General features: G+C 32.2%; 1 protein-coding gene across 2 annotated transcripts in view; it reads right to left on the minus strand.

Annotated features, from left to right (window-relative positions):
• LOC128998028 (uncharacterized) overlaps window positions 1-11110 on the minus strand; it is a 75492-nt gene extending 64382 nt beyond the window's left edge. The window contains exon 1 of one of the 2 annotated variants that reach the window (XM_054423964.1): window positions 11013-11110. Coding sequence is in view for 1 of the 2 variants with exons in the window: in XM_054423963.1 (XP_054279938.1) it covers window positions 4867-4920 (54 nt within the window). In the remaining variant the exon portion in view is untranslated. Of the gene's footprint in view, window positions 1-4866; window positions 5088-11012 lie in introns of those variants that run through there. The other variant, XM_054423963.1, reaches the window with a different exon arrangement.
• Window positions 11111-27185: the final 16075 nt, after the last annotated feature.

Consider the following 27185-nt stretch of genomic DNA (forward strand, 5'->3'; position numbering starts at 1 on the left):
CATATATTTTCAAGAAAAATAAAGTTGCTATAAGATAAAGTCTTGGAGAGAGTAAAAAGCAGATTTAATTAGATATTCTAACAAGTAATTTTAACAACCTTTTATGGTTTCTCTCTGATTTAATATTTTGAGGGAGGTTATGAAAACATATATTGCCCATGTAAGTGGTTTTCTTTAAAAAAATTCCAATTCAAGTTCCTCATCATGTATACCGTATTCCTGCCATAGTTAGTCAAACAATATTTTTATTACAGCTATGGATGTATTACTGTATAGTAATATTTTTGGTAATAGACGATATTTTGTGAACGGTCGATAGGATTAAATTAACTAGACTAGACTTGTGACATATTTCCTAATTTTTATCTAACAGCCAACATTACTATCAACTCTTTCGTACATTCGTTCAAGGAATACAATTGAAAACAACAAGAATCGGATACAAATATTAGTACAACAAAGTAACATAATTATAACCCAAAACAAAACAAGACGCACCAAGCTTTCTGACTAAGAAGTAATTATGTTCATAATCTAATCAGTTAAGATAAAAAATTATAATGAAGGGCTTAAGCAGCTGGATTAGATAACATATTGCTACAAGTTCGACATTAATTTATTCAACAAGTTGTTATTAATTACAAAGGTACCTTTGAGCTTGTTGGATTCAACTTTAATCTTTAATTTGAGATCAATGTGCAGAACAGTTCGTTTCATTAAACACTCGACAAAATAAAACAAAACCAAAATATTAGTTGCATCACTCTAATAATTAATCAATTATAATATTTCCTCTAATCTAAATAACACAGAAATGAGGTGGGTTAAGCAACGAATCACATGATATGTACACTATTCATTTGGTTAGTCGAGCATTAAAACTTAATATATATACTTATACATTTCAATTACGAGTATAAGTCCACACACGAAGATAAAAACAGTAACATGTCAGTCGGAACTTTGTAATTGTTGAAGTAGAATCAGGTGCAATATTTTGTGTTGCTTACCAAGATATTTGTTACTTACTAAGACTAGCAATTTTTTAGGCAGGATATTTTATTGAAAACCAATTATCAAGGACGACCGGGTCCATTTTCAGACGATCATAAACTACTGATCAAGATCGAACCGGCGCGACTTCCTGATGATTAGGCGAGCACTATAACCACTCAGCTCAGTTACCCATCCGTGTAAGTATAGCTAAGAATCTACCTAAATATACTTACTTACATGTAAGTGTAAACTCCACAGCAACACACTCATTTCTATAGCCCCATTAAACATCTATGTGAATGTATAATCAATGGCATAGGACACTGAGAACGGTCAAACTCTGGAGGAAGAAACTCTAATGTCCATTTGGATTCTGAGAGGACCTCAGTCACCAATGAGTCAATGAGAACATAATGAATATTCATGAAAACCATTATTCCCAGTTCCAGGCTGGGCCTTTCCGAGACCAATATGCATATTTTAAGCTAATTTCTGCTTCTGTTTTGCCAACAAATAAAGTAGTTCTAGCTTTCAACAACATTCACATTTTTTTATTGCAGACTGCTGAATTAATATGGTTGATCTTACATCCAAATTTAAAAGTGTGTGTCTGTTAAATTACGCGCTTCTTATTAGCATTATAGATGAAGGCAAGTTTTGATCAGAGTAATATGTATTGGCATCAATTCAATTGATGAATACTCTCTTTCACAGTGACGATTCGATTACATAAATAGGCAACAAATGACAAACGATCGTTGATATTTTTGATTCCATACTTATTAGAGCTCACTGACCCTCTACAGTTAAATTTAATTTTTCATCAGACCAGTTAGTAAATACTAACACAATGTTCATTTTATTCAACGCATAAGTCGTTCTTGGAACAATACCGATTTCCATTGGCAGAATTATTCGTTGCACCATAACTCATTCAATGTCGAACGCTGAATGGGGAATTAACAATTCGATGCGGGTCAATTATTGATGCGCATAATAGAGATTGATGATCAATTAGCGTGAGGGTCTTATCAGACTGTGCTGTGCAACACAGATAAGACAGACTTGCTGCGCTTCTGCATGCTGCAATATAACCTTGGGCTTGCACGGGTATCAGTATCAGTAACATGCTGCATACTGATGGAAAGACTGCTGTAGAAAACTGCTTGCATTTTATCGAACTACCCATAGAGGGAATATTAGCAAATTACCCATATTAGTTTGTTTGTTTGTTATGGAGGTGGAAAATGCAGCTACGCACAACCTCGGTCTTGGAGGGTAGTGTAGGAACCACATCAACCATCCAACCTGGCATACCCACTAAAAGCACCTCCTCCCTCCACTCAAATGTGTGGGAGGGCAAGGAATAAGCATAAAATCTACTGTTTCCCTGGAGTATGACAGTAACATAATTAAATAACACGATCTTCCCTAACAGGTGTGTAGATATTATAGTAAAATCATTATCTAAGGATCGGCGCAGACGATGTCCACAGGATCGACATTGACTCCCAGGACATGCCGGGACCCTGGACCCTAACGGAGTAAAGCTAGGGAGAAAGCAAGGAGCAAGGACAGAGACAAGGTGATTCCAAAATTGGAAGTTGGTATAAAGAAAGAACCGTTTGTAGCGACTGATAAAGGCTACACAGAACTCAACCTTCTGGAACTCAAGGTCAACTAGATGGTGAACGCGTAACTTCCTTTTATGCAAACTCGACGTACTAGGACCTAGGAGATGGCGACTGCAGGACTTCAGGATGTCTAGGAGATGATCTAAGACCAGCGGAATCTTGTTACTAATTAATTGTGATTTTGACTGGACTTTTTAAACCCAAATATAAGTTGAGGTTGTAGAATGATGTGAGATACCTTGAGTAACATTTTCTAAAGGCTAACCGTGTTTTTTTAGCCAGGATAATTTATTAAAAGCACTTATTACAAAACTACTGACTTTTTGTTAGGATCGAACCGGTGACCATCTGATTATTTGAACTCGGATACTGAGATCAAAACTTTTAAAATGTTATGCAGTCTCTATTCGTTTATATTTTCAAATATATGGTTTCTGTGAGAAGTATACAATTGAGGGTCCTCGGAAAAATAATATTTTATGGTAATAGGTAAGGACTTCCCTGTAGAAAACGTATAAAACTATAAAATAGAATGCATATTATTTATCTTAGTTCAATGCAGTTTGGTGAATTTGAGATTTTAATAATGTCTGATAAACTACTATGGCCTTAGCCCTTTCATTTTCGTTTATCACATTTAACAGGGATTGTGAAACATTATTTGAACTACATAGTTAAACAACTGATTACAGTCGTTATAGATTAGGCAAGAACAGGAAACGTTTAGAACCAATTTTAAACTGAGTAATGAGTATAGGGAACAATGGACCAACAGGAGTAGTGTGTAAAATTAGTATCAAAACATGTCCGTAGAGTAGTAATGTAAAACTTGAGGAAAACCAATGTCAAACTTTTAACGACTTTAATTGATTGACTCTACAACTAGATTATTAATTACATTTATATCAATTAATGACAAATGGTTTAAACCACAAACGCTCTTCCATATAAGTTCCTTTTTCGTTAACATAATTCAAGAGTAATTTATTTACCTATTTTGCCTGAAGGTCTTGTAGTTTGTAGCAACCTACAAACTACAAGACCTTTAGGCAAAATAGCTAAATAAACTATTGTATAATACAGGTCTTGTCACCAGGTTCAAACAACATTGAACTCAAGAGTATTTTTAACACTTTTTATTATAATTATTTCGTAGTAAAGTAAAGTACTAACAACGAACACTCTCGAATATGGTGTATAATCTAGTAAATAAATAAAAAAAACATAGGTTATAGTTTTGGAATATTAAGACATTATTATTATTGCACGGATTTACACTCTGCATTTTTTTAAGGTCGCACATTTAATATAAAAGTTTTAAGGAGTGAAGCAGATTTGAATGGTAACTAAGTGGACGAGTCCTTGAATTATTTCGTCCTCAACTTCAAGGCACGAATTTTAGTTACGCATAATTTGTTTGTAGTTTGCATAATATTATAATCAGAAAGTAGTTGGTACGGGTTGTCTTATAAAGTTGACTGACGGCAAAATGACTTAAACTAAACCCGTGGTGGTATAAACAATAATATGATAATTCAATGTCATATTTGTATAGAGTATACTATAGTGTATAGTGTATAATTGCAAAAAGGTGCAATTTTGATATGCACCCTTATTAATCTTTACATAAACTAAATTGCATCCAATATCATATATTATTACTGAGTGAATCTCAGACTTAATTCAGCAATAATATGTTGAATATTGCGTATAAAATAATTATTTATTCCCTAAGTTAAAATTGCTAAATGCAAAAATGTCAACGGTCCTTCTGATATACATTCCTATTGTTTACATAGCGTAAGCATCTAATACATTCTAACACCCCCATTAAATACCCCTATGTATTTATTGTGTAATATTTCAAGATTAACGTGAATTTGCTTATAACATGTGTATCCAATAATCAGCGATCCAATTTTACGCTGGATATGTATTTAATAGCGGAGTCATTTAAATTTTCATTATGTGGGGATTTCAGAGTCTGAAGATATTCAGCTTTTGGTCAACCCCAGTTAAAGACTACTGTATCCAGCAACGTGAAACAATTTGTTAACTTAAAATGTATTGGAATTGAAAAAAAAACAAACAAAAACAAAATGTTATCTAAATGAAAGCACGATTTTGCGTGTTTATCAAATACTAATAACTAATCCCTACCTTATTTAGATTTATTTAGACCTTATTTATATTATTATGAGTGTTGTAAAAGAAAATTCTGCATACAATTACTCACCAATACATGCATTCTTCGGCGCCTAAGCACTTCAATATACAACGGAGACGGCATTATACTTAGCAAAAGAAGGTCAATTTAACGTTAAGTTTTACTAACGTTTAGTATTTAAAATAGCGGAATTTAATTCCTTGTTAATTGATTTTAAAATCAGAATTTAATTCTTGAATTTTATCATTCCAAATGCTAAATATGACACACGCTCCGTGAGAAGAAGGACCTCGTTTCCTGCGCGGTCAAACATCAACTGAACTAGACACGTCAAACTGAGGCTAATCTTATCTGATAAGGAACCAGAATATCTACAGACTTAGGCATCTGGAAAGACAAGTTGTCACAGTGTTTACTTCGCAATAGAGTGAGTTGGAGAAACGTTTAGATGTGATAGAGGCGAAAATAAAACAATATTCACACCTCTGTAACATGCACTCATGTACTGAGGTACAAGATAGAAAGATGTAGTATATCTTCTTAATTGGCATTTAATCGAATATTAATCAAATATATCAAATTGGTGTATATTATATCAGTATATCCCTACTAAGCTCTTAACTGATATCCAAATATCATTTTTTATCATTGTTTACATAGTATATTATGGTATATTTCATTATCAACATAATTTAATACACCAATGCACACTACTTTAAACGGTTACAATTTTATTTTAGAAAATATAATGAAGAGTGATGCAAAAATTATTTGGTTCACAAAGAAAATATATATTATCACCCACATGTATAATTCTAATGAAAAAGTTAATTAATAAAATACCTAAATTGTTTAAAATATAAGTTCAAGTTTAAATGTACACTTTGACCCAGCTTGGATTCACCGATTGGGTCTGACGGTGATTCAGCCGATCGTCACGTTTAAATTTGTTATGTAAGCCTATATTTACCATCTTGTAAAAGAGTAAGTGTAGATTCACTGGGAAGTAATAGAAGACGATTTTAATATGTTTGTGAAGGAGCACGAGCTATTAAATGGATTTTTCCTATTCTTTCGTAATGTCTTACTTTTTGTAATACCTTGTTGGCCTAAGTTTCTTTGATGTTACTTCATTACAAATGATTATTTATAATTGTTAAAGATTTGTATTGGTAATTATCACTAGTTGTAAAACTATATCTACAGGGTGTCCCGGAACTCTCTCCAATATTTTAGAGCATTGTTCCTGGGTAAGACACATATCTAAATATCATATTTAATTTGTCTGGAAGTCCTTAGTTACTCACACAGCCACCATTTTGTTTGTTCACTTACAAACTTTTGTTCTTTTCACTTATTAATTTGTAAAAAAAAATGGTTATTGGAACTTTGCAGAAACATTCATGACAACTAGACAAAGCTAAAAAAGAATTATGACAAAACAACACGTACACTATTTGATCCCAAATAAAAAGAATAGCCGGAAGTATTCATAGCTAGGCATTCATGAAAATTATTTACTTTTGTTCATTTTGTTAATTCTCATTTCTGGTACCAATTTACATTTATCGAAATGCTGTCACGTTATCTGTTATAACAAGATTTATGTCCGAATGATTGCATTATTATTGATTCATCTGAGGTTACACGCAGCTCTGAGTGCCAAACTTGCTGGGGATATATTCAATATGGTAGTAACCTACTCAATGCTCTAATTATATAAATATTAGAGTGGACTATTCATAGACTTGCATGTCTTAGACTACAACTCTGGACAATTTACTCGAAACTGAGAAATCTGTAAAGTAGCAAAGAAATAATCTGACTCTTTATTATGTAGTCAAAGATAGGTGCCTAATGAATTTAATTTATTTCAATAAAGAAAATCGTCTTTTTTATCCAGAGCACAAGCTACTTGTATGTACTTGAATATATATATTTTAAAATCCCATTATCGGACTATAGGAACAAGGTTTTTTGAGGTAACTATTGAGGTTTTCCATTTTAATACCCAAAACATAATGTTTTGCAATTTCTTTCATTCAAACCATCTTGTAGAGCTAAAAAAACAACGATTTATTATATTGAGGCATTTTGTACGCTTAACATTTACAAACAAAACTCCAAAAACTGTAAATTCAAAATTCATTTTTTATTCCTATGGAGTAGGCTATAAATAAACTGTTGGAGTTTACTTGTTTATGGATATACTTTAATTAATGTGAAAACATTTAGCAAATTTATTTAATTTATACTATAACTATAAAAAACCCCCTTTAATTCACTGTATCAGCAAACCTCAGTACTTGTTAAACCTAATTTTATTTGAATTGGGAATATATCTGAAATTTCAAAGCAAATATTTTAGTGAAAATTGAATAAGGAAATCGGAAGTTCATTAAGTCTGCAGGTTTGCTGCGGTGGCGGTATTTTTTTCTGCCCTTGCTTCAATATTATATTTTCAATGTTTAAAAGCATCATTATGGATTCGAAATACAAATTATTAGCAAGTTTCTGTTACAGTAATATGCATACAGACAAGCACCATCATAAATGATAAAATTAATCGACAACTTCATAAGGTACATTGTTACAATAGATCAAATTATGGTGTCAAGCTAGAATTTGTTTGCATAAACACCTTTCCATAGGTTTCCATAATACTAAGGTACTAAAATGTTTTTATTTTTTGTCGTCATATCCTTTGAGTTTCCTATTAATAAACAGGAGTGTTATTGTATTGTATTTTACTGATGTGTGCAAGCAACATTTCAAAATAAAAAGCTTAGTTAACATAAACATGGAAGCTGGAAGAAATCATGAGTATACTTATACTATATATTGTTATACAAAGTAAGTTCTACAATAGTAAAAGAGATTAGTACTTGTATAATTATCTAGGTAGTACCTTTCAGACGAAAATTCCATAGGTTCTGGTCTGAGATGCTAAATAGTTTTGAGTCATAACTGCTGAAATAAATATAAACTGCTGTATGAGGTAGGGTTGAATTGAGTGGTTGGTACCTCCAAGTTGAGTTGAATTTATAATTTCACTCTTCCTATGTCAACTGATAATCTTTTGTACATTTGTATCGAGTTTTTTATGTGTGAAAAATACTTTTATACACACACACTGTTTACCTTATTGTACTTTATTAAATTGTAGGTTCTTGGATTAAATACAGCTTGTTCAATGAGGGGCATTAATTAAATAGAATCGAACTAATAATCTATTGAGTTGAATTATCGTATTCATTATGACTTTTACTAAATACAACTAGACATTCCATCCCCATGTTAAATTTATTGCAAGTTTTTTAACCAAAATCGTCGTAGTTGATGTGAGCTACCTGATTGTACCTTGATTGTGCTGATCTAAATTACTGATTTCTGTCGGATACACGATCTTTTTTAACAATTCAAACTAATGGAATGACTTATTGTGAGTTATAGCAACTATTATGACCCATAAACTTGGCCAGCACCAAAAATAATGTAGAACATAGAGTTTTATTCACTAGCGCATTTTGTGACTGGCTCACAGAACTACGTTCTTTTTTTTTACAAAAAAATTGCTACAGCTGGTCCATATAGATGGGACGTCTACTTTTCCAATAGTCAATGGTAAAACATATTGTTGTAACAATTATTTGACTGTTCCCTCTGGAGCTATGCGAGTTGATATACTTGGGTGATAACTTATCGTGGGGGCCAAATTTGTTTACTCTGTGAGGTCCCCCCCCCCCGTCTACCACGACATGTGGTCGCTCTCTCGTCATTGGTGTCGTCAAACAGATGGTTTTTACTCCTTACTCAGATTCTCTAGTGAGTAACGTTCATTAATTGTGCTTGTCGAAACTAATAAATATAGAAACTCGACTAGGAAAATATAGAGTTTCGTGTGGAATCACAGTAGGTCATTTAGTAAGCAACCATTTACGGAGTAATATTATAATTTGGAACAATAACACGTACAAAAATGTTTAAACTTCTGTAATTTTGCACAGAAAGCCATCTTAGGGTAATCGTAATTTAATGCAACAGGTAAGTGGTGTAGTTAATTTACATCAAAAGTATGTGTTTTCTTTTGCTACATCGTACGCTTCGTTAACATGGCAAAAACTGATAGATATGCTACTATAAGTCCCCAATAAGTGTATTCTAGAATAACATGAAAGGTTTGACCATTTTCTTTTTGAAAAAAAAAAAAAACGTAAAACCATCACAAAATATTACTGTTACATTATGAGTACATTTTGAATCTAGAGATAATTTAGAGACATTAAATTGTACAGTAAAGATAGTGAACGTAAAGGTGACTCTAATGGTCGAATGACTTGTTAAACTTATATTTCAGATAAATATTTGTTGTTATTCTTAAAAATAACACGAGGGAAGAAGAATCTGTTTTATTGGTTTGTTAATTGAAATAAGGTAAGGTCCATCCAGTATGACATTTTGGAACTAACTTCGAATTTGCATGCCAAAGTAAACTTTATTAAATATTGTAAGAAAATTAAATTTTTATTCCTCCAGTTACTACATTGCTTTCGTCCCTATGGGAAAATCTCAAGAATAATATGCATGTTTGACAATTTAATAGCACACATTTCATTTCTAGATGACTGTTGTTGATCTACCTTTATTGTGTGCTAAAGTAAAGTTTACATATTTAAATTTGTTTTTGGTACAATACTTAGAAAATCGTGTCGATAATTTTGAATTCCTAAAACACAATAAAAAGTTGGAAACCAAATCCACCCCATTATATTTCTTCTTTTGGTTCTTTAAACGATGTTTTAACTTCGTATTGTTGGCCATTTGTTATAGAGACTGTAGCCTACAAAAATGTGATTAATGTTCTCAAATGTTCCATAACTAATTTACTAAATATGATCCATTTTTTAACATTTTATTGAACACATTTGTTAGAAGCCAATGATAACACTCCGTTGTTGTAAACGTCTCCTTGTGCACAATGTAATCACTGCTGTTTCAACTAACTTACTCATAACAATAGTCAACGATAAGTATGAATCATGTAGTTACTGTTCTGAAAATACTTAGCAATTCGAATTTTTTCTCGTGAAAAGGTGTATTGTAAAACAAGTCATTATAGCAGCATTCATACTTAATGAGGCTATAGACTACATTTCACAGTTTCATTAAAAAAAGTCAAAATTGACAACATAATTTTTAAAATCGAATGGTGTTTTAAGATTTCAATACGGTAAAATAAGGCAATAGGTAAGAATTTGATTCCTTTTGTATAAATTTATTTTTTTCTAGCTGATTTAAGAATGTTTAATTTAATTAAGATCCTGATATATTTTAAAAGTCATACAATGATTACTTTCGTATATATTTGCCATATAAGTGAATACATTGTTTAGTTTGTTCATATAAAACTAAAATATGATTGTTCTAATGCTCTATTGAGATTATTTTACAACAAATAATGTAGTGCAACATTATATTAATCCACTAATGTAATTAATATTTACTAGTTCGAAACATCTACTAGTTTGCTAATCGAGAGGTCAAATATATATATATATATATATATATAAATAACTTATTTTAAGGTCAGGTAATTGTATCCCGTACCTAGCCAAATCTTTAGAATAAGAAGAAAGTTAATTAATTGATTTGTAGTCAATCAATTAGACACCCAATGCCGGTTGTTGGGAATGATAAAGTTGTCAAAGAGTGTTAATTGTTATTGGGGATTATATTATATAAAATGTTATTAATTATATTTACTAGAATTGCAATCATAGTTGGGTAAACCAATAATAACAGACACGTTCAATCATAATATTACCACTGTGAATAGATCATTTTTGCTTTCCTTAATAAGGCTTTTTATGGAATTTCATATTTAAATCATGAATATTTATAAACAACCAACATGGTAAGGTACACGTTGAAAAACATTATTTGATCAGTATACAGTTTAGGTGCTAACTAAATAATAACAATAGTGTACATAGACTTATATATTTTGTTAACATTGATTTTGTGATTGTTCAATAAAGTTTTCAGTGAAATTTCAGGATTTTTCATAGTTTATAAAGTAAAATCCCCCAATGAATAACTGCAATTTTTTTAGTATAAAATATTTAAAAAATATTTGACGAGCAAGGGCCAAGTAGTATATGTCCATGCTCGACAGTATACTATAGTATTGGGTATATACTGTGGCACCAGCCTACCTTGTACTGGGTATATTGAAGATCAGCAGTAACACATGACACAACACACACTCGCTAGGAGAGACACGGACGATGTACACGGTCGACGAGTGTCGCGGATAGACTGAGCGGAGCGCGGTGCGGCGTGCGGCGTGCGGCGTGCGGAGTGCGGCGGGGGGAGCAAGGCCATGCGCATGACTCACCCACTAAATTGATCATTTTCACAAATTTCGCTAAAAAGCCCATTTAGGCCCCGTATTCCTCACGCTTCCCAGGTCGTCAACCTAAGAGACAGCTGTTAGACGAGACAATTTTAAAAAAGTGATATAAATGGTAGTTTTCCAGCGAGGCCGTGACATTGAAGGCTTTGTAAAGTTCAAAGGAGATCGCGGTGCCCAATCTATCGCCTTTTTAGTCCAAAACTTATGCGATGACGCTTAGCTCTCATGGTCAAAGATGTCAAAAACATCTGTGGAAAAGGTGATACTAGTTTATCACCGTTCGTGAGGAGACGAGGACGAGTTCTTGAACGTATAAGCATAGTTGGTGTTTCTACACAATGATCAAAAATCGTCAATCAAAAATCGTAATCATTAGTGCATACATGGAAAAAAAACTCCTTAGTACATGGAGTCATACGTTTGCAATGCAATAAAAATAAAACAACATGTATAAAGCAAAATAAATAAAAAGTAAACAACAAAGTACATATCATAAGAACAAAAATAGGAAGTAAATAGGAAATAAATCTGACGATTTTCAGGGAATATTTTAGAAGAAATCCAGCCAGGTAAATGGAGATTCGCTTAGTCTGCAGGTTTGCTGCGGCGGGGGCATTATTTATTACTAAGTGCGTTGAAAGTTTTGTCTTTTATATGTTGTTTTCTGTGTTAATTTTAGCGTGTCTTTTCATTTATACTTCTTTAATTTAAATGTATATGTTATAAAACTTTTATAAAACTATTTGCATAAGAAAAATTGTGCTACAGCATATTAAATAAATAAGCGAAGGAGGTCCACTCAACATCCTAATTGGTCGGAGTCAGATGCCCTTAAACGTTTATTTTTATACTTATGTCTGTCTGCAGCAATATGGATGGTAAAATATTACTACAGAATGTTTTTAGTTTGTTATTGAATAGTTATTAGGTACTCACAGTAACAGTAGACATAACCTCATTTACGAAGGCGTTTTAGAACCTCATTGTGTTGTCCAATTTAATCGAACAGTAAACATGTTTAGCTAATAAATAATAAATAACAAATTGGCATGTTCTGTAGATTCAGCGGTAGTACATTGTCGAGAAGTATGAAGATGGGGCCCAATAAATACATTTCCCCAGCTTTAATAACTTACGCCATTTATTCGGCGTATACTTATCGGAAATTACTGTCGGAAATTCACATTTAATAATGTCAATGATTGTGTAAGGAGTTTCAAGTCCAGCGTACATTACATACGTTTTCTTCCAGTTTTCGTATGGTCATATTATTTTCTAATTCCAAAAACTTTATATTAGGTTATGTTTAAAATTGAACTTGGTTTTATACAATTGAAATAAAATAGTTTCGAGGTCATTCATTATGAGGCATTTAAAATCATATTTACTTCGTAGTAAATATTAAATGGTATTGATGTATTCAGTCTACATACATACTGTAAATGTATAAGACATTTAATTGGAGTTCTGTGTGTCCATCTCGTAAATATATTGGATACCGAGGAGTGGAGTAGGTATACAGTATAGCCGTTTTCGTTGACTCAGTCCTTCGAAGTTTTGATATGAGACTTTCAGTAAGTGATTAGTCTAAATTATCAGGAACATCTAAAATACGAAAATCTGTTTTTATATTTTTAATTTACGTTGATCAAATTCTATAAGTGTTACAATCTCATACAACTATTTTTTGATACTTAATTAGGGCAATCTTTATCCAAAGTGATACATTTATTAGTTCTATGGTGATAAGATTGACTAAAGATGATTCACATATAAACTAGCTCTATTAAATACTACAACAAAGGTAGTGTTCTAGAGTCAACGGTTGTTTTAGCTACTTTGAAAGCACATTAGCTGTATTTTTGTGACCATACCCCGCCATGAAGCACTGTTGAGGTTTATAAGATGAAAAGTGAATAATAATAAAACATATCATGACATAACATTAAGAGTTGTAATATTTTATCGACGTTTCTCTACATATTATGTTATTATCACCATCATTCCCACATGAGATGGGGACACCACCTAGGTGCGTATTTCAACCCAAAATACGAGCGAAGGATGAGTGTAGAATGGAGTGAGATGATCTGTGTAGCTTTGTTACTGACTAAGACTAGCTGTTTCATTATTCAGGACCATTTATTGAAAAGAGTTGAAACGCCAATATAGCATCATTACTTTTAAATAGTTTTGACAAACGTCCCTGTTCCTACAACGAAATCTAAAGGAACTCAAAATATATAGTTGATCCATCAGCCAGTTCATAACGTAATTCATTGTGTGAGTGACCATTACTCAAATATTAATGTGGTTATGTCATTTAACGCTTTCGTAAGAACCCGGATATAAAGTGAACATACGAGCTAAAAGATGTAATATTATAGTTAGTCAAATATCACCTAAAATCCTGGTTCAAAACATATACTTTGGCCAATTTGGCCCTTAAAACTTTTATTACAAAGTAATATTTTACAAAAAATATATATTATATATATATATATTAATATATATTATTATAAAAGATAAGCACGCAAAAGGTTACCCACTGCTTTTATCACTATGTTACAAAATATTACACAAATGTCCTAATCAAAATAATTTGTAATATACAATAATATCAGAGTTGTAGTAAACAAACATTTTGTTAGAATGGTCTCAAGAAGGTTCTCACATTTCAAAATCTTTACGAGTTTCGTGTTTCTGCTGTTGATTGGGCATTTGTAAGCTTACTTTACGGTGAAGCTACGTGACCAGCCTCAAGAGTAATTTGGAAACTCTCTCAACACAGAAGGCTGGAATACGGCGGTATCTTCAGTGAGTCAACAACGCACGAGCTGTAATAACTAGATCCTGTGGGATGTACCATTACATATGGCGAAACAACGAAAAGATATGCCAACATGTCCGTTGCAGCAAACCTAATAAAATTACAAGGAGGTAAAATATATGTAGGCCTACTTAAAAATAAAATTATGCTAATTTCTCTTAAAGGGAATAAGCTATTACCGTAGGTCTCAAAGTAAGACCTAGACCCGGGACCTTTTCTTTTTCGTTTTGATGTCCCTAGATGCCCTAAACACCATTAACAATAATTTATACGGACGTATATGTGTATTTTTCCATTAGCACAATAACTCGAATAAAATTTATCCGATTTCAATTTAAACTGGTACAATCGTGTAAACTTACATTTATTCGAACAGGTTAGCAAACCAGCATGATCGGAATATGGGAACAGAATAATAATAATACGTTTAATAACAGCATAAAACGTAACGTTGAATAGACTACCTACTATTCTAAAAAAATAAAAATGACTACTAACATAACTAATTCTAACAATGTATTGTATTGTTAGAATCGGTGTTATTCTGAGAAGAATAACACATCAATATATATATAACAAAATCAATTTAGTTGTGTCATTTGTTCCTGTTATATGGGAGGTTTTATGAGGTAAAGTTGGTTTTCCCCATTTCAGACCCTAAAAACAAAAGTTTGCAATTCCTTTCCAAACAATTTTGTGAAGCTTAAAAAGAGAAACAATTTACTACATTGAAGTGGTTGTTTTATGCCTAATGGTTACGGAGAAAATTAAAATGGGTTAATTAAATGTCCTAATGGAGATTAAATAAACTGTTATAGTTTGCTTGCTTATGGATATATTTTAATCCAATCTGGAAATTTTTTTTATATCATAGTAAGCTATCAACATTTCACTAACAACACACATTTTTTTCTTCAATGTACTGTAGTAGCAAACCCGCAAGTACTCATTAAATTTAATATTATTGTAACATTAAATAAATGTGACAATTTTAAGGGAATATTTTACTAGAAATCTAACCAGATAAATGGAAATTCTCTTAGTCACCAGGTTTTCTGAGGCGGGTTTATTAAATTATACTCAGGCATCCAGAGCATAATTATGTAATTATGAATAAATAATTGTATATAATTATTTAAAGCTACGCCAGGGTTTTTCCATCTGATGCATAGTATTATTCATAGAATCTGGAAACTGATAAACAGATACCACTTCAAATTAAATACGGTGAAATTATATCAACACCGCCATTTCTGAAAACTTATAATAACCACAGCAACTGTAAAACATATTTTGAAATCGAATAGTAAAAAATGTATGCCTACCACATTACACATGGAACCCTAGCATATCACTTCACAGAATTCAAAAATCTAAGCTAACCTGGGTTTCATTAATAAATGCGTCGCAATTTCCAATGAACATGAAATCTGATAAAAAGTTAAAACACATTCTTCGTTTATACCTACTACTATTAACGTACTTTACTTGTTTCATAATATGAATATATTATAGACCCTACACTACAAGACTTGTTAATATATCTCGTCTCTCCGTGGCAGCAGACGTACAATAACTACAACAGGTAAAACATAGATTATTATAATTAACAAAATAGGTATGTATTACAATTATTGTACGCACGTATACCAGGGTGTGTAGTAAGAATCTAGGAGTGCGTATTATAAGTAGTATAGTAAGTAGTAAACATTACTTAACAGCTATTACGCCTGGGGTTAGCATTTTATACGTTGTCTTTTTCACAGAATCTGGAATCCGATCACGTCTGGAAGAGAGACACTAAGCAAAACATGGTTAGATTACAACACATCATACACACGTACTACTTCAAAACCACACATTAGCAACTTTTAGTCAATGTATACTTGAGTTTTAAAACAGCCCCACCGCAGCAAATCTTGCTGACAAAACGAATTTTCATTTGCCTGATAGATTTTTCACTTAAATATTTCCTTAAAATTATCGGATTGATTTGGTATTTGGATAACATTAGGTTTAACGAGCACTTAGGTTTGCTGCTACAGGGAGGAAATATAGTGTGTTTTTAGTAGAAAAATAATAGAGTATAAAATAAATAAATTTGCCAATTTTGATCAAAATATAAACATACAAACTACAACAATTGTTATTGTATAAGTATTGTCTATTAGAGTAACATGGGAATTAGAAATTTGAATTTTTTGGATTACCTCAGTAACCTATGACCGTCCAAAAACACATCAATATACTAAATTAATGCATTTGTTTCTTTATGCTCTACAATACGGTTTAGAGAGGGATTGGGAAATTCAATGTTTTAAAGAAAAACGAGAATGACATTTCAACCGATATATACTTAATTATACAGGGTTTCCTGTAACAAAGAATTCAAGAATAGGTTTATTGGGTAAAAATAAAACGAAACTCGTAAAATTTTTTCAATAATGCCTTCTTAGCAAGATATCCAACTTACTATTTAAGATATCGTTATAAAACTTGGTATGCAGTTTTATCAAGCCATAATGCATTTACAAACAAATAATCATCACAAAATATTTTCTTATTTAAAAATGGCGATCATTTTAAATATAATAACTTAAAAAACTAAAAATCGGCTATCTAAACAAAAATGTTAAACTTTTCACAATAACATTCCACCTTTACTCTTGTACAGTTCACATCTTTTGCTATGGGATATGGCAAAAGAAAAGATTTCCTATATATATTTCAACCTCATGTTATTTTTATGTATAAGTTTTTTACGGCTTTTTCACTTCTATTATGTGTTAGGAAAACTTCTTATCACTTAAGATCTACAAAATGGATTCTGGGGAATTGTTTTTATTTTTATTATTTTATCCAACTTCATTTTGACTTTGAGTTAATGTTGTGGCTTGTGTCTTAATTGTCACAGTGTTTAACTTTCGAAATGAATATATTAATAGAAAACTTGTCATTAACGTTGAAATAAAAGACGATAAACTACAGTCTTATAAAAATATCCAAAACTATACGCTGAAATGGCTTAAATTTTAATACCTTTTTAATATTTATTTGGCGTAATATTAAAATATTAATCCATAATTTAGCGAAAATCCATGTTTTCAAAAGCAAACATAAAATACCATAGTTTTACAGCAAAAACATAAACTACATACCAGCCCACTCTGTTGGTAAACGGTAGAAGTAGCTGTACTGCGTTACCGACTTTCAATGGCTCTGTTGGTTGCAAAATGAACTAACTGCAGCACATCAATACAGAGAATAAATACCCCCGCCGCAGCAAACCTGCCGACTAAGCGAATTTCCATTTGTCTGAATTGATTTTCAGTTAAATATATTTTAATAACATTATGTTTAACGAGTACCTAGGTTTGCTGCTACAAGGAAACTAATAAAGTGTGTTTTTGAGTAAAATATTGATAGCGTAGTACAAAATAAATAAATTTGCCAAGTTTGATCAAAATGTATCCATAAACAAGCAAACTAGAACATTTGACAATATTCTCCATAAGAATAACATGGGAGTTTTAAATTTACAATTTTTTAATTTTCTCCGTTACTAATAATCGAACAAAAATACTTTTATATACTAAATTATTTGTTTTTTTAAGCTCTTTAAAAAGGTCTATCGGAAAATTTTGTGTTTTGAGGGTCAAAAGTGAGAAAAACCAATTTTTACCCCATAAAACCCCCCGTAAAGCCCCGTTCCCACGGTTCGATCGTGCTGGTTCGCGAACTCATTCAAGTTTATCCCGCTTTACACCTTTAAACCAAATTTCATCAAAATCGGACAAAAATTACTCAAGTTATCGCGTTCACGGACGTATATATACACAAGTCTATATATATATATATATATATATATATATATATATATATATATACATAAAAATTAGAACGAATGGTGTTTTTGGCCTCTGGGGACATCAAAATGAAAAAGTAAATCGGTCCCGGGTCTAGGTCTTACCGTGCCACCTACGGTAATAGCTACTTCCCTATAGGGAAATTCGCTAAAATAAAAATAAACATTTTGGTGCTTTGTATGTTCGATTGGTATCAATAATAATTATAAATAATTACGTTGGGGCTTGTGTATGACTATACAGGGTGAATAAAAAGTCAAGACCTCCGATCTTATAGTTTTATAAGAAAATATACAGAAATATCCTGTTGGTGGTTGTGCAAGCTTAGCATGAAGTTTCATTTTATGACATTAAATATTTTGAGTGTCCCACAAAAATGAGGAATTTTGGGGCAACTTAAAATTTTTAAACGTAATCCTACTTCAAGTGACATCTCATTTTGAAATTTTTACAAAAACCTAAAGAATGGTGAAAAACAGAGCCCGCTATCTATTCTCTATCCAAATAGTAGTCTGTCAACAGTTAAAAGATGTCTAATCTTACATTAATTTTCTCTCCCCTCTAATTTTCTCCTAAGTAAATATATACAGAGATATCCTTTTGGTGGTCGTACGACCTTAGCAGGAAGTTTCATTCTATGATTTTGAAAATTGTGAGGGTCCCGAAAAAATGGGGAATTTCGGGGGCAACTCAAAATTTTAAATGTAACCCCCCTTCAAGTGACATCTCATCTCAAGAGTTTACAAAAACATAAATAATGGCGAAAGCCATAGTTCGCTATCTATTCTCTATCCAAAATGGTAGCCAAAATTACCATTATATTGATTTTTCTTATCTTTTTAATGTCTAGACTTCAATACATGGCTACCATTTTAGATAGAGAAGAGATAGCGAACTCTAGTTTTCACCATTCTTTAAAGTTTTTTAAACTAGATGAGATGTTACTTGAAGGGAATATACGTTTAAACATGTTGAGTTGCCCCCAAAATCCTCTATTTTTTGGTGACCCTCACAATTTTCAAAATCATAAAATTAAACTTCCTTCTAAGATTGTATGACCACCAAAAGATATCTCTGTATATTTACTTAGAAAAATATTAGATGGGGGGTCTTGACTTTTTATTCACCCTGTATAAGCACTACAACACATCCTGTATAAGCATTACAACACTATACTTGTAGTGTGCAATGGTATAAGGTGTGCTACAAATATGGCCTTATTCAATCACGTTAGCCCAAAATTGAGTGCATCACATAAATTCCAGACATCGGGGAGACCTACAACGATATTGTCGGTACAATGCAAGAAACTTTAAAAATACAGTATCTTGCTTTCAGCTCACTCGCGAATACTTAATATTAATTTACTAACATATTTATATTCAATACCAGGTATGGAATCACTCAGTCACTTCATCACACTTACTCACCTCAGCACTTCACTTCATTATTAGCGAATTTCCCTATAGGGAAGTAGCTATTACCGTAGGTCTCATGGTAAGACTTAGGCCCGGGACCGATTTACTTTTTCATTTTGATGTCCCCAGAGGCCAAAAACACCATTCGTTCAAATTTATATATATATATGTGTGTGTGTGTGTGTGTGTGTGTGTGTGTGTGTGTCCGTGAACACGATAACTTGAGTAATTTTTATCCGATTTTGATGAAATTTGGTTTGAAGGTGTAAGGCGGGATAAACTTGAATGAGTTCGCGATCCAGCATGATCGGACCATGGGAACAGGGTTTTATGGGGTAAAAATAGGCTTTTCTCACTTTTGACCCTCAAAACACAAAATTTCCCAATTTTTCTCTAAACCTTCTTAAAGAGCTTAAAAAACAAACAATTCAGTATATCAAAGTGTTTTTGTACGGTTATTGGTTACGGAGAAAACTAAAAAAATTGTAAATTTTAAATTCCCATGTTATTCTTATGGAGAGTATTGTAAAATGTTGTAGTTTGCTTGTTTATGGATATCTTTTGATAAAACTTGGCAAATATATTCATTTTATACTAAGCAATAATTATTTTATTTAAAACACACACTTTATTAGTTTCCTTGTAGCAGCAAACCTAGGTACTCGTTAAACCTATTGTTATTGAAATAGATCGATTGAAAATCAATTCAAACAAATGGAAATTCGCTTAGACAGCAGGTTTGCTGTGGCGGGGGTATTATTTTTCACTTTTGTCGTTCTTGATTTGTCAATTGTCGTGTTTGATTTGATCTGTTTATTAATCTAATAATACAATTTTTGATAGATGACATTGACCAAAGAATACTCTCAGAGTATACTAATAATTTCCCCGAGCAAAGCTTGGTCCCCTGGTACTTGTTTAAATTTATGCATGGTACTCATTTATGCTTAATAATGGTTTTGAAGAGTACGCACCCGAAACGTTAAACAATTGTTTTAGCCATGTTTAAAACTAAAACTGTTGAATAAATAGTCAACAAAATGTATTTTGGGGTCCTTGTATAAGATATGTCTTTATAATTGGACATTATTCATAGGCCTTTCATGATGAAAATAGATTCGATGCAAAACTAAATGCAAATTTAAAATACAGAGGAGGCTATTTTACGAAATCATAACATTTGAACTTTAAGTTTTGTTTTAAACTTTACTTTTTGTCTCCTCTTGGTCGCTGGGTGGCCCTTCACACCTGGACGCTGATACTGGGTTCACTCATTAGTTTTCAAATGTGTTATAATTAATATTCAAAGTGAGTACACGACATTTTACGGACGTTGTTCATAACGCAGCATAAAAGACTCCCGTATAGAGAATAAGTTATTACTATAGGTCTCACGGTAAAACCTTGGACAGTTTTTTACTTTATGTCCCTAGATGCTAAAAAAGGATCTGTTCAAATTCATATAGATAATTGTATAGTATGTGTCCATTAGCACGATCACTCTAGTAAAAATTATCCGACTTTAATTTGGTACAAACATGTACAATAACCTACGTTTATTCGAACGAGTTAGCAAACAGGTATGATCGTACTACGGGGGGTTTACGGAAGAAAAATTGGGTTTTCCCATTTTTGACCATCAAAACAAAAAAACTTTGCAAATTCTTTCTGAACCAGTTTGTAGAACATTGTATACAACTTTGTATATATAACTTTGTAAAAATTGTTTATTGAAGCGTTGTTGGGCGCTAAATGGTTACGGGAAAAATCAAAAATCTTTTAATTCAATTAGTTTAAATCACAAATTATTTTTATGGAGAATAAGTTAACTGTTAGTTTCTTTGTTTATGGATACATTTTTATCAATATTTCAATATTTCTTCATTTCATACTAATCTACTGATATTTTACTAAATACACTCTTTACAGTTTTACCTTCCCTGTAGTAGCAAACATAATTTTATTTAAAAAAGAAATAAATCTGAAATTTTAAAGGAAATATTTAGTGTAAATGGAATCAGACTAACGGAAATTCACTAGACTACAGGTTTTTGCTTAGCGACGGGGGTATTTCTCATTTTTGACCCTCATAACACACAATATCCAAATTTTTCTCCAAACTATTTCATAAAGCTAAAAAAACAAAATAACTTTTTAAATGTAAATAAGTATTTTTGTGCGGTTAATGGTCACGGAAAAATTCAACAAATTGTGAATTTAAAATGCCTATGTAACTTTTATGGCAAATAAGTAATCTGTTGTAGTTTGCTTATGCATGGATATATTTTAATCAAATTTGGCAAATGTATTTATTTTGTACAAATCTATTAACATTAAAAAAAAACACACTTTATTACCTTCCCTGTAGCAGCAAACTTAAGTACTTGCTAAAAGTAATGTTATTTAACTAGGGAATAAAGCTAATAAAGGAATAGCTAATAAAGCTAATAGGGAATAAAGGTTTAAGGACATATTTGTGAAAATCCATTCAGGCGAATGGAAATTCACTCAGTTTGCAAGTTTGCTGCGGCTGGGATATTTTACAATACTGTGCAATATGCCTTGCCTGTGACGCCTGCAATTATCATGATGCAGTGAGTAGGTTCTTCATGCTTAGTGCCTACGTTTTCGAAACTGAAGGAACTAAACTTTTACATTTAAAACAATTAAGGAGTAAAAGAAATAGGGAAAAAACAAAGTCCCTGAATCACAACATACTATTGGGTTGCGAAAAGTGTATGTTTAAATTTCCTTACTGTAACGTCTAGTATAACAATGTAGAATTGGGTTTTTATGGTTTTACAGTTTAGACATTTCTATTTCACGACGACTGATTAAATCACAAAACAGACAATGACTTCATACTTTAATTATTTGAAATTGAATCAGTTAAAATCAAACTGGGCCTGTACTATTTACCATAAATGTAAAATCAATGTATTTTAGTAATAAAAATATTATTAGACGTTTGTACCAGTTTCAATTTGCAATTTTAAATAACTTAGGTTAACTGGTTTTTGCATTGCATTTCGAATTTAATAAACAAAATGCTGTAATGATTTGTGGAAACATCTGTTCTATTATTAAGAAGCCAAAAAAGTAGTTCTTTTAGTTAGAAGGGTTGACTTATGGCTCTTAGTTTAATGGTTCCAGCCACTGATGACAATGACTCATCTAGGGCCTGTCCCCAAACGAACTTGGCAATTCGCACCTACCAATCATAAAAACCTCATGCTGAAATAATTTAAAAGATAGTTCTTCCAATTAAGGTCAGGCTTCCAATAACCCATTTATTTATTTACTTGTGCCATTTTAGTGTCGAGTTAATGCTTGATAAGTATAACGTTTTACTAAGACAATAGACAACAATAAATAGCCCTACCACATTAACTAATAACAATGATCAAAAATTTGTAAATGGAGTAACAATTACTGTATGAGCAAACTCAAGATTATATTCCGGGGAGTGTTGTATAAGTGTTGAGATATGTAATTGTATATAATATGATAAGTAGTTTCTTATTGATTTAACGTGGATTGTATTCAAGTGGTATTTTTTTGTTCCTGATGACATAGCAATGTTGATTCATCACAAAATAGTCAGGTTGCTCATGCTAATAAAAAATGCATGTATAAACTTTCAAAACATGTTTTGGTTATTCCTGTTTTCTCTTTGGCTTTGGAAAAGTTTATTGTTCATTTATATTTACATTAACGCCTTTCATTGGTTAACTATGAATATTTGGAATCTTTAATTTGACCAATAATATCAAAACTTAAAATCAATTATTAAATGCATTATAGTCATTCGCCTATTGGGTCTGATGATACTTAGAATGTACAATGGAAATCGATCTCCACTTACAATCTTATATATATATATATATATATATGTATATATACTGTCTTCTGAGTTAACAATATAAGTGTGTTTTAAGTGTTACTAGGCGTATTTTTATGTACCCTTAGTAAATTATTGTGCATACCAGCGTTGGCTAAAACCAAGTTTAGTTGTATATTACTAACAATATTTGAAAGTCAAACGATTCTCATAAAGGGTTGACTCAAAAATGAACGTGACCAGTTTTATAAATACGCGACAGGGCTGTCACCTGTCTAACAGATGATGTCGATGTATCCTAACTATGTGTTTGTAATAAACATTTTTGTCGCTACGATGGCATAAAGAAATGCATCTGTAGTACTTGACTTTGAAATACAGTAGTAACAAACCTACCAACCTTCATATTGGCATGTAGAACTAGTTAGTTATCCTTCACAAGCAACGAAATATTCCTAGAATTATTACAGGAAAATGTGAGTTCCTCTCATTAAACAAGAGGGAAGCAGTTTTCAAACCCAGGTTTTGATGATTGGCTGAAAGAGTTGTCAGCATAATTTCTTTTGTCAGATAATTTAAGTCTAAACCGAAAGTTCAGCACGAATAAATGCGTGTTGCTGATTTCTTATAACCTATACTAGCTATTTTCTCACTGATCCGGAATTATATCGAGTTAATGAATAGAGTAAAGGTCGATTCACACCCATCAGTCCATTCACAGTTCGGTCTCAGTTGCATCCAAAATTCCTCAGTCAACTGCCCTTTTAGTTGGTCTCGGTCATTTTTTGCCAGTTTATTTACAGTGATGTTACAGTCAAGAATTGTTTCTTAAAACACAATATTCTATTGACCGCCGGACGCCGGCAGAGGAACTGAAGGATCTGCGCCGGATGAGTGTAGTAGCGCAATAGAAAATCCATTAAAGAATATTTTTTTACTTTTAGGTGACTGATGTGACTGAACTGTGACGTGCCGAACTGTGTGAACCGACCTTTATTAGTTAAAACTGATAAAACGGTGTTGTTTTTAGCTGGACAAATTAAGAGTCTACGCTATACTTTATACCCTTAACAACAACAACTAGAGTAGTAAAACTACACTGCATAATGCATAACAATTTACACCTCCTTGCCAGAGCTTGTGGAACCACGTGGTAGGTTCTAATTTGATTTTAATTTTTTATTTTGCCAAATTTACTTTTTGGTACAAAATTATTTTTGTACAAGTACATCCAAAACAACGGATATTAAGAGAAACGAGTAATTATTTAGTTTGTGGCAACGGGAAAGGTGTATTTTGCCTGACACAAACATTTTCTTCGTAATATAAAGATATACACATTAACAGTAGGCATTAAGCATGATTTGATCTTTGATGGATAACATTGGTATCAAGACATTACATTAATGAGCACCAGAGTGGAACGAACCTTTATTGTATTTCGGGTTTTCTGTAGTATAACCATTTCTTTATTTTATAACCACTACAAAATTACTTATTCACCTTTTGTTAACTAATAACTCTATTCATGAAATCGAAGCAATACCAGATCAGGGAGAAGATATTGACCAGCGTATACAAAAAAAATTACAGTGATACAATGACATGTGCGGCATGTATCACTTGACATTTAAAAAGCCAAATTACGTATTCAAGTGGCAAATAGAAGGTTAGCCAAGATATAAATATTTGGCATCGATAAATCGTTTAAGGAATTAAGTATGTTAGGTGCAGGCGCGGGCACCTGACAGCCTTGCTCTTATTGGAGCGGTCCTTACATGACCAAGGAAAACGGCAACCGGCGATGAGGAATCGGCAGTCTGCAGTCGGCGGCCTGGTGGGCGAACCTTAGCGGCACAAATACAGAGGCTAGACAATACCGAAACGTACTTTCGATATACTGCAGCGAAAACTGCCGTTTTAATACATGCTTTGTGAGATTAGCGTACTGTCGTTCCATTCCTAAGGCAACAAATATCAATATCAATTATTTAAGATGGGAACGCCACTATGTGCGTGTTTAACCCAAATATGAGTGAAGGATGAGTGTAGGATGAGTGGCGCGATCTTGTAGTCTTGTTAGTGACTAATGCCGACATATTCCTTAGACACAGCTGTTAATTAATAGCCCATCAGATGAAGTCAAAAACATTAGCTTCACATTTTCTCAATTTAAAATTCGCTCGCTGTTTTGCCAAATAATATAATCCCGTATAGTAATGTTTAGTTACTGAGATTAGTTGTGTATTATATCCCATTGTATGTCTCGCCTCAATAACATAGAAATTATCATTTAGGAAAATGGAAATAGAAAATTGTTCATTTCAATTTGAAGTTGTTATTGTGTTGGTGGGGCGGTACCTAAGGATCTATATAGCAGCATTTTTTCCTGTTTTCATGTTTGAAACTATAACAAATCCTTCGAAATTGTGAATTAGATTTTTACGTTATAAGATTCTATGAATAGACCGAACTAACACGTATCAACTGTAAGGTAATTGGATTCTTACATCAATCATATGACTTGGAAATCAAAACCTTAGAACATAATCAGTTGGTACGGTACCTAGCTGTCAAAGCATATTATGTCTCACTATTATCAGTGACTTTTAAACACTCAAATGTCACTCGTCCGTTAATTAGTGATTGCTAACTAGTGCTAATCTGTGGTACAGGCTAAACTGACGTAGCTGGTGTGGTGATTGTACAAATTCTAGACTATATTTATAGCTATATTTCGGTGAAATACTATTTAAAGGAAATTTATTTTGCACAGTAAAATAATTATAACTTTTAACAATAGGGCCCTCATATAAATTAATATTACAGCATCGTTATCACGTCATTCTGTAAAAGTTCATGTAAACAAGCTAAGTATACACAGTTTTAGTCTTTTATATATATACCCATATATATATATATATTTTTAATTGTATAACTAACTAATACTTACAATGTCTCTAATGCTAGCAATTGGATGTAACAATTTTTTACGGCAATAAAGAATAGTATGTGGACTACCTGGTATTTGTAGTTATTTAAGGAGTTAATAATCTTCATAAAGGGAAGTTCGATCGATATTTCCTGACATCATACAACACACCATAACTTACACAACGTGTCAAACTTATTCTTATTTAAACGCTTAACTCTGCCATTATAATCATACTTGCATACCAATATAAAAGATGATATACAAAATGCATTTTCAGCCCCATGTCACTATGGTTTTATTTTTTACATATATGACAAAACTAAGCTTAGTATTTTTCTTATAGTTACCTGACAGACAAAGCGGGCTTTCTTGTACTGATTATAGCACGCAAAGTAGCTAATTGCTTCATTTACTTACTTTTGCCGCACTCATTGTACTCTTGCCTCGGTCATTTTTTTGTCGCACTCCAGTATTCCAACCAAAAAACAGAAAACAGTTTGCTTTTATTAAGCACGTAATACGTGAACGTTTGAAAATAAGTTGACTACGATCAGCTGGTACAGTGTTTCCCACTTCGTCCAACGCTTGGATTTAACCTAACCTAAATCGTGTTGTTTAGTGTTTGAAAGACTTACTATTTCTATGCTTTATAGTAACTGTAGAAAAAATATAATGTGTAAAACGAGCGCAATGGGCTTACCCCAACTCGAGAATCTTCCTACACTCGCCTGCGGCTCGTGTAAAAACATTTCTCTCATGTGCAGCAAAGTGCCACTTCGCACATTAGTTACACAAATAACTATTTCTTGAAAAATTGTTTGGCCTGTGATTTTGCAGTGTGTCTAACAATTTTAAATGCAAGGGGTTTTTACATGAGCTAGTACTTCAAGTAGCTCAGACCTAGACTAGGTTAGATAGTTTATTTCTGGGTATTGATTTCCATACTGTCAAAAACACATAAACCGATCGGGTTAGGACATGAGTATTTTGGATGTCATAATTTTACCAAAAATCATTATATTCAAGGTATATAACTTAATTAGCAGTGTTCTTTTTCGAAAGAATGATGATAAATCATGTGTT

The sequence above is a fragment of the Macrosteles quadrilineatus genome, unplaced genomic scaffold (assembly GCF_028750875.1).
Source record: "Macrosteles quadrilineatus isolate MER2022 unplaced genomic scaffold, UCM_ALF_1.0 Scaffold_7__1_contigs__length_78375512, whole genome shotgun sequence".
Lineage (NCBI taxonomy): Eukaryota > Metazoa > Arthropoda > Insecta > Hemiptera > Cicadellidae > Macrosteles > Macrosteles quadrilineatus.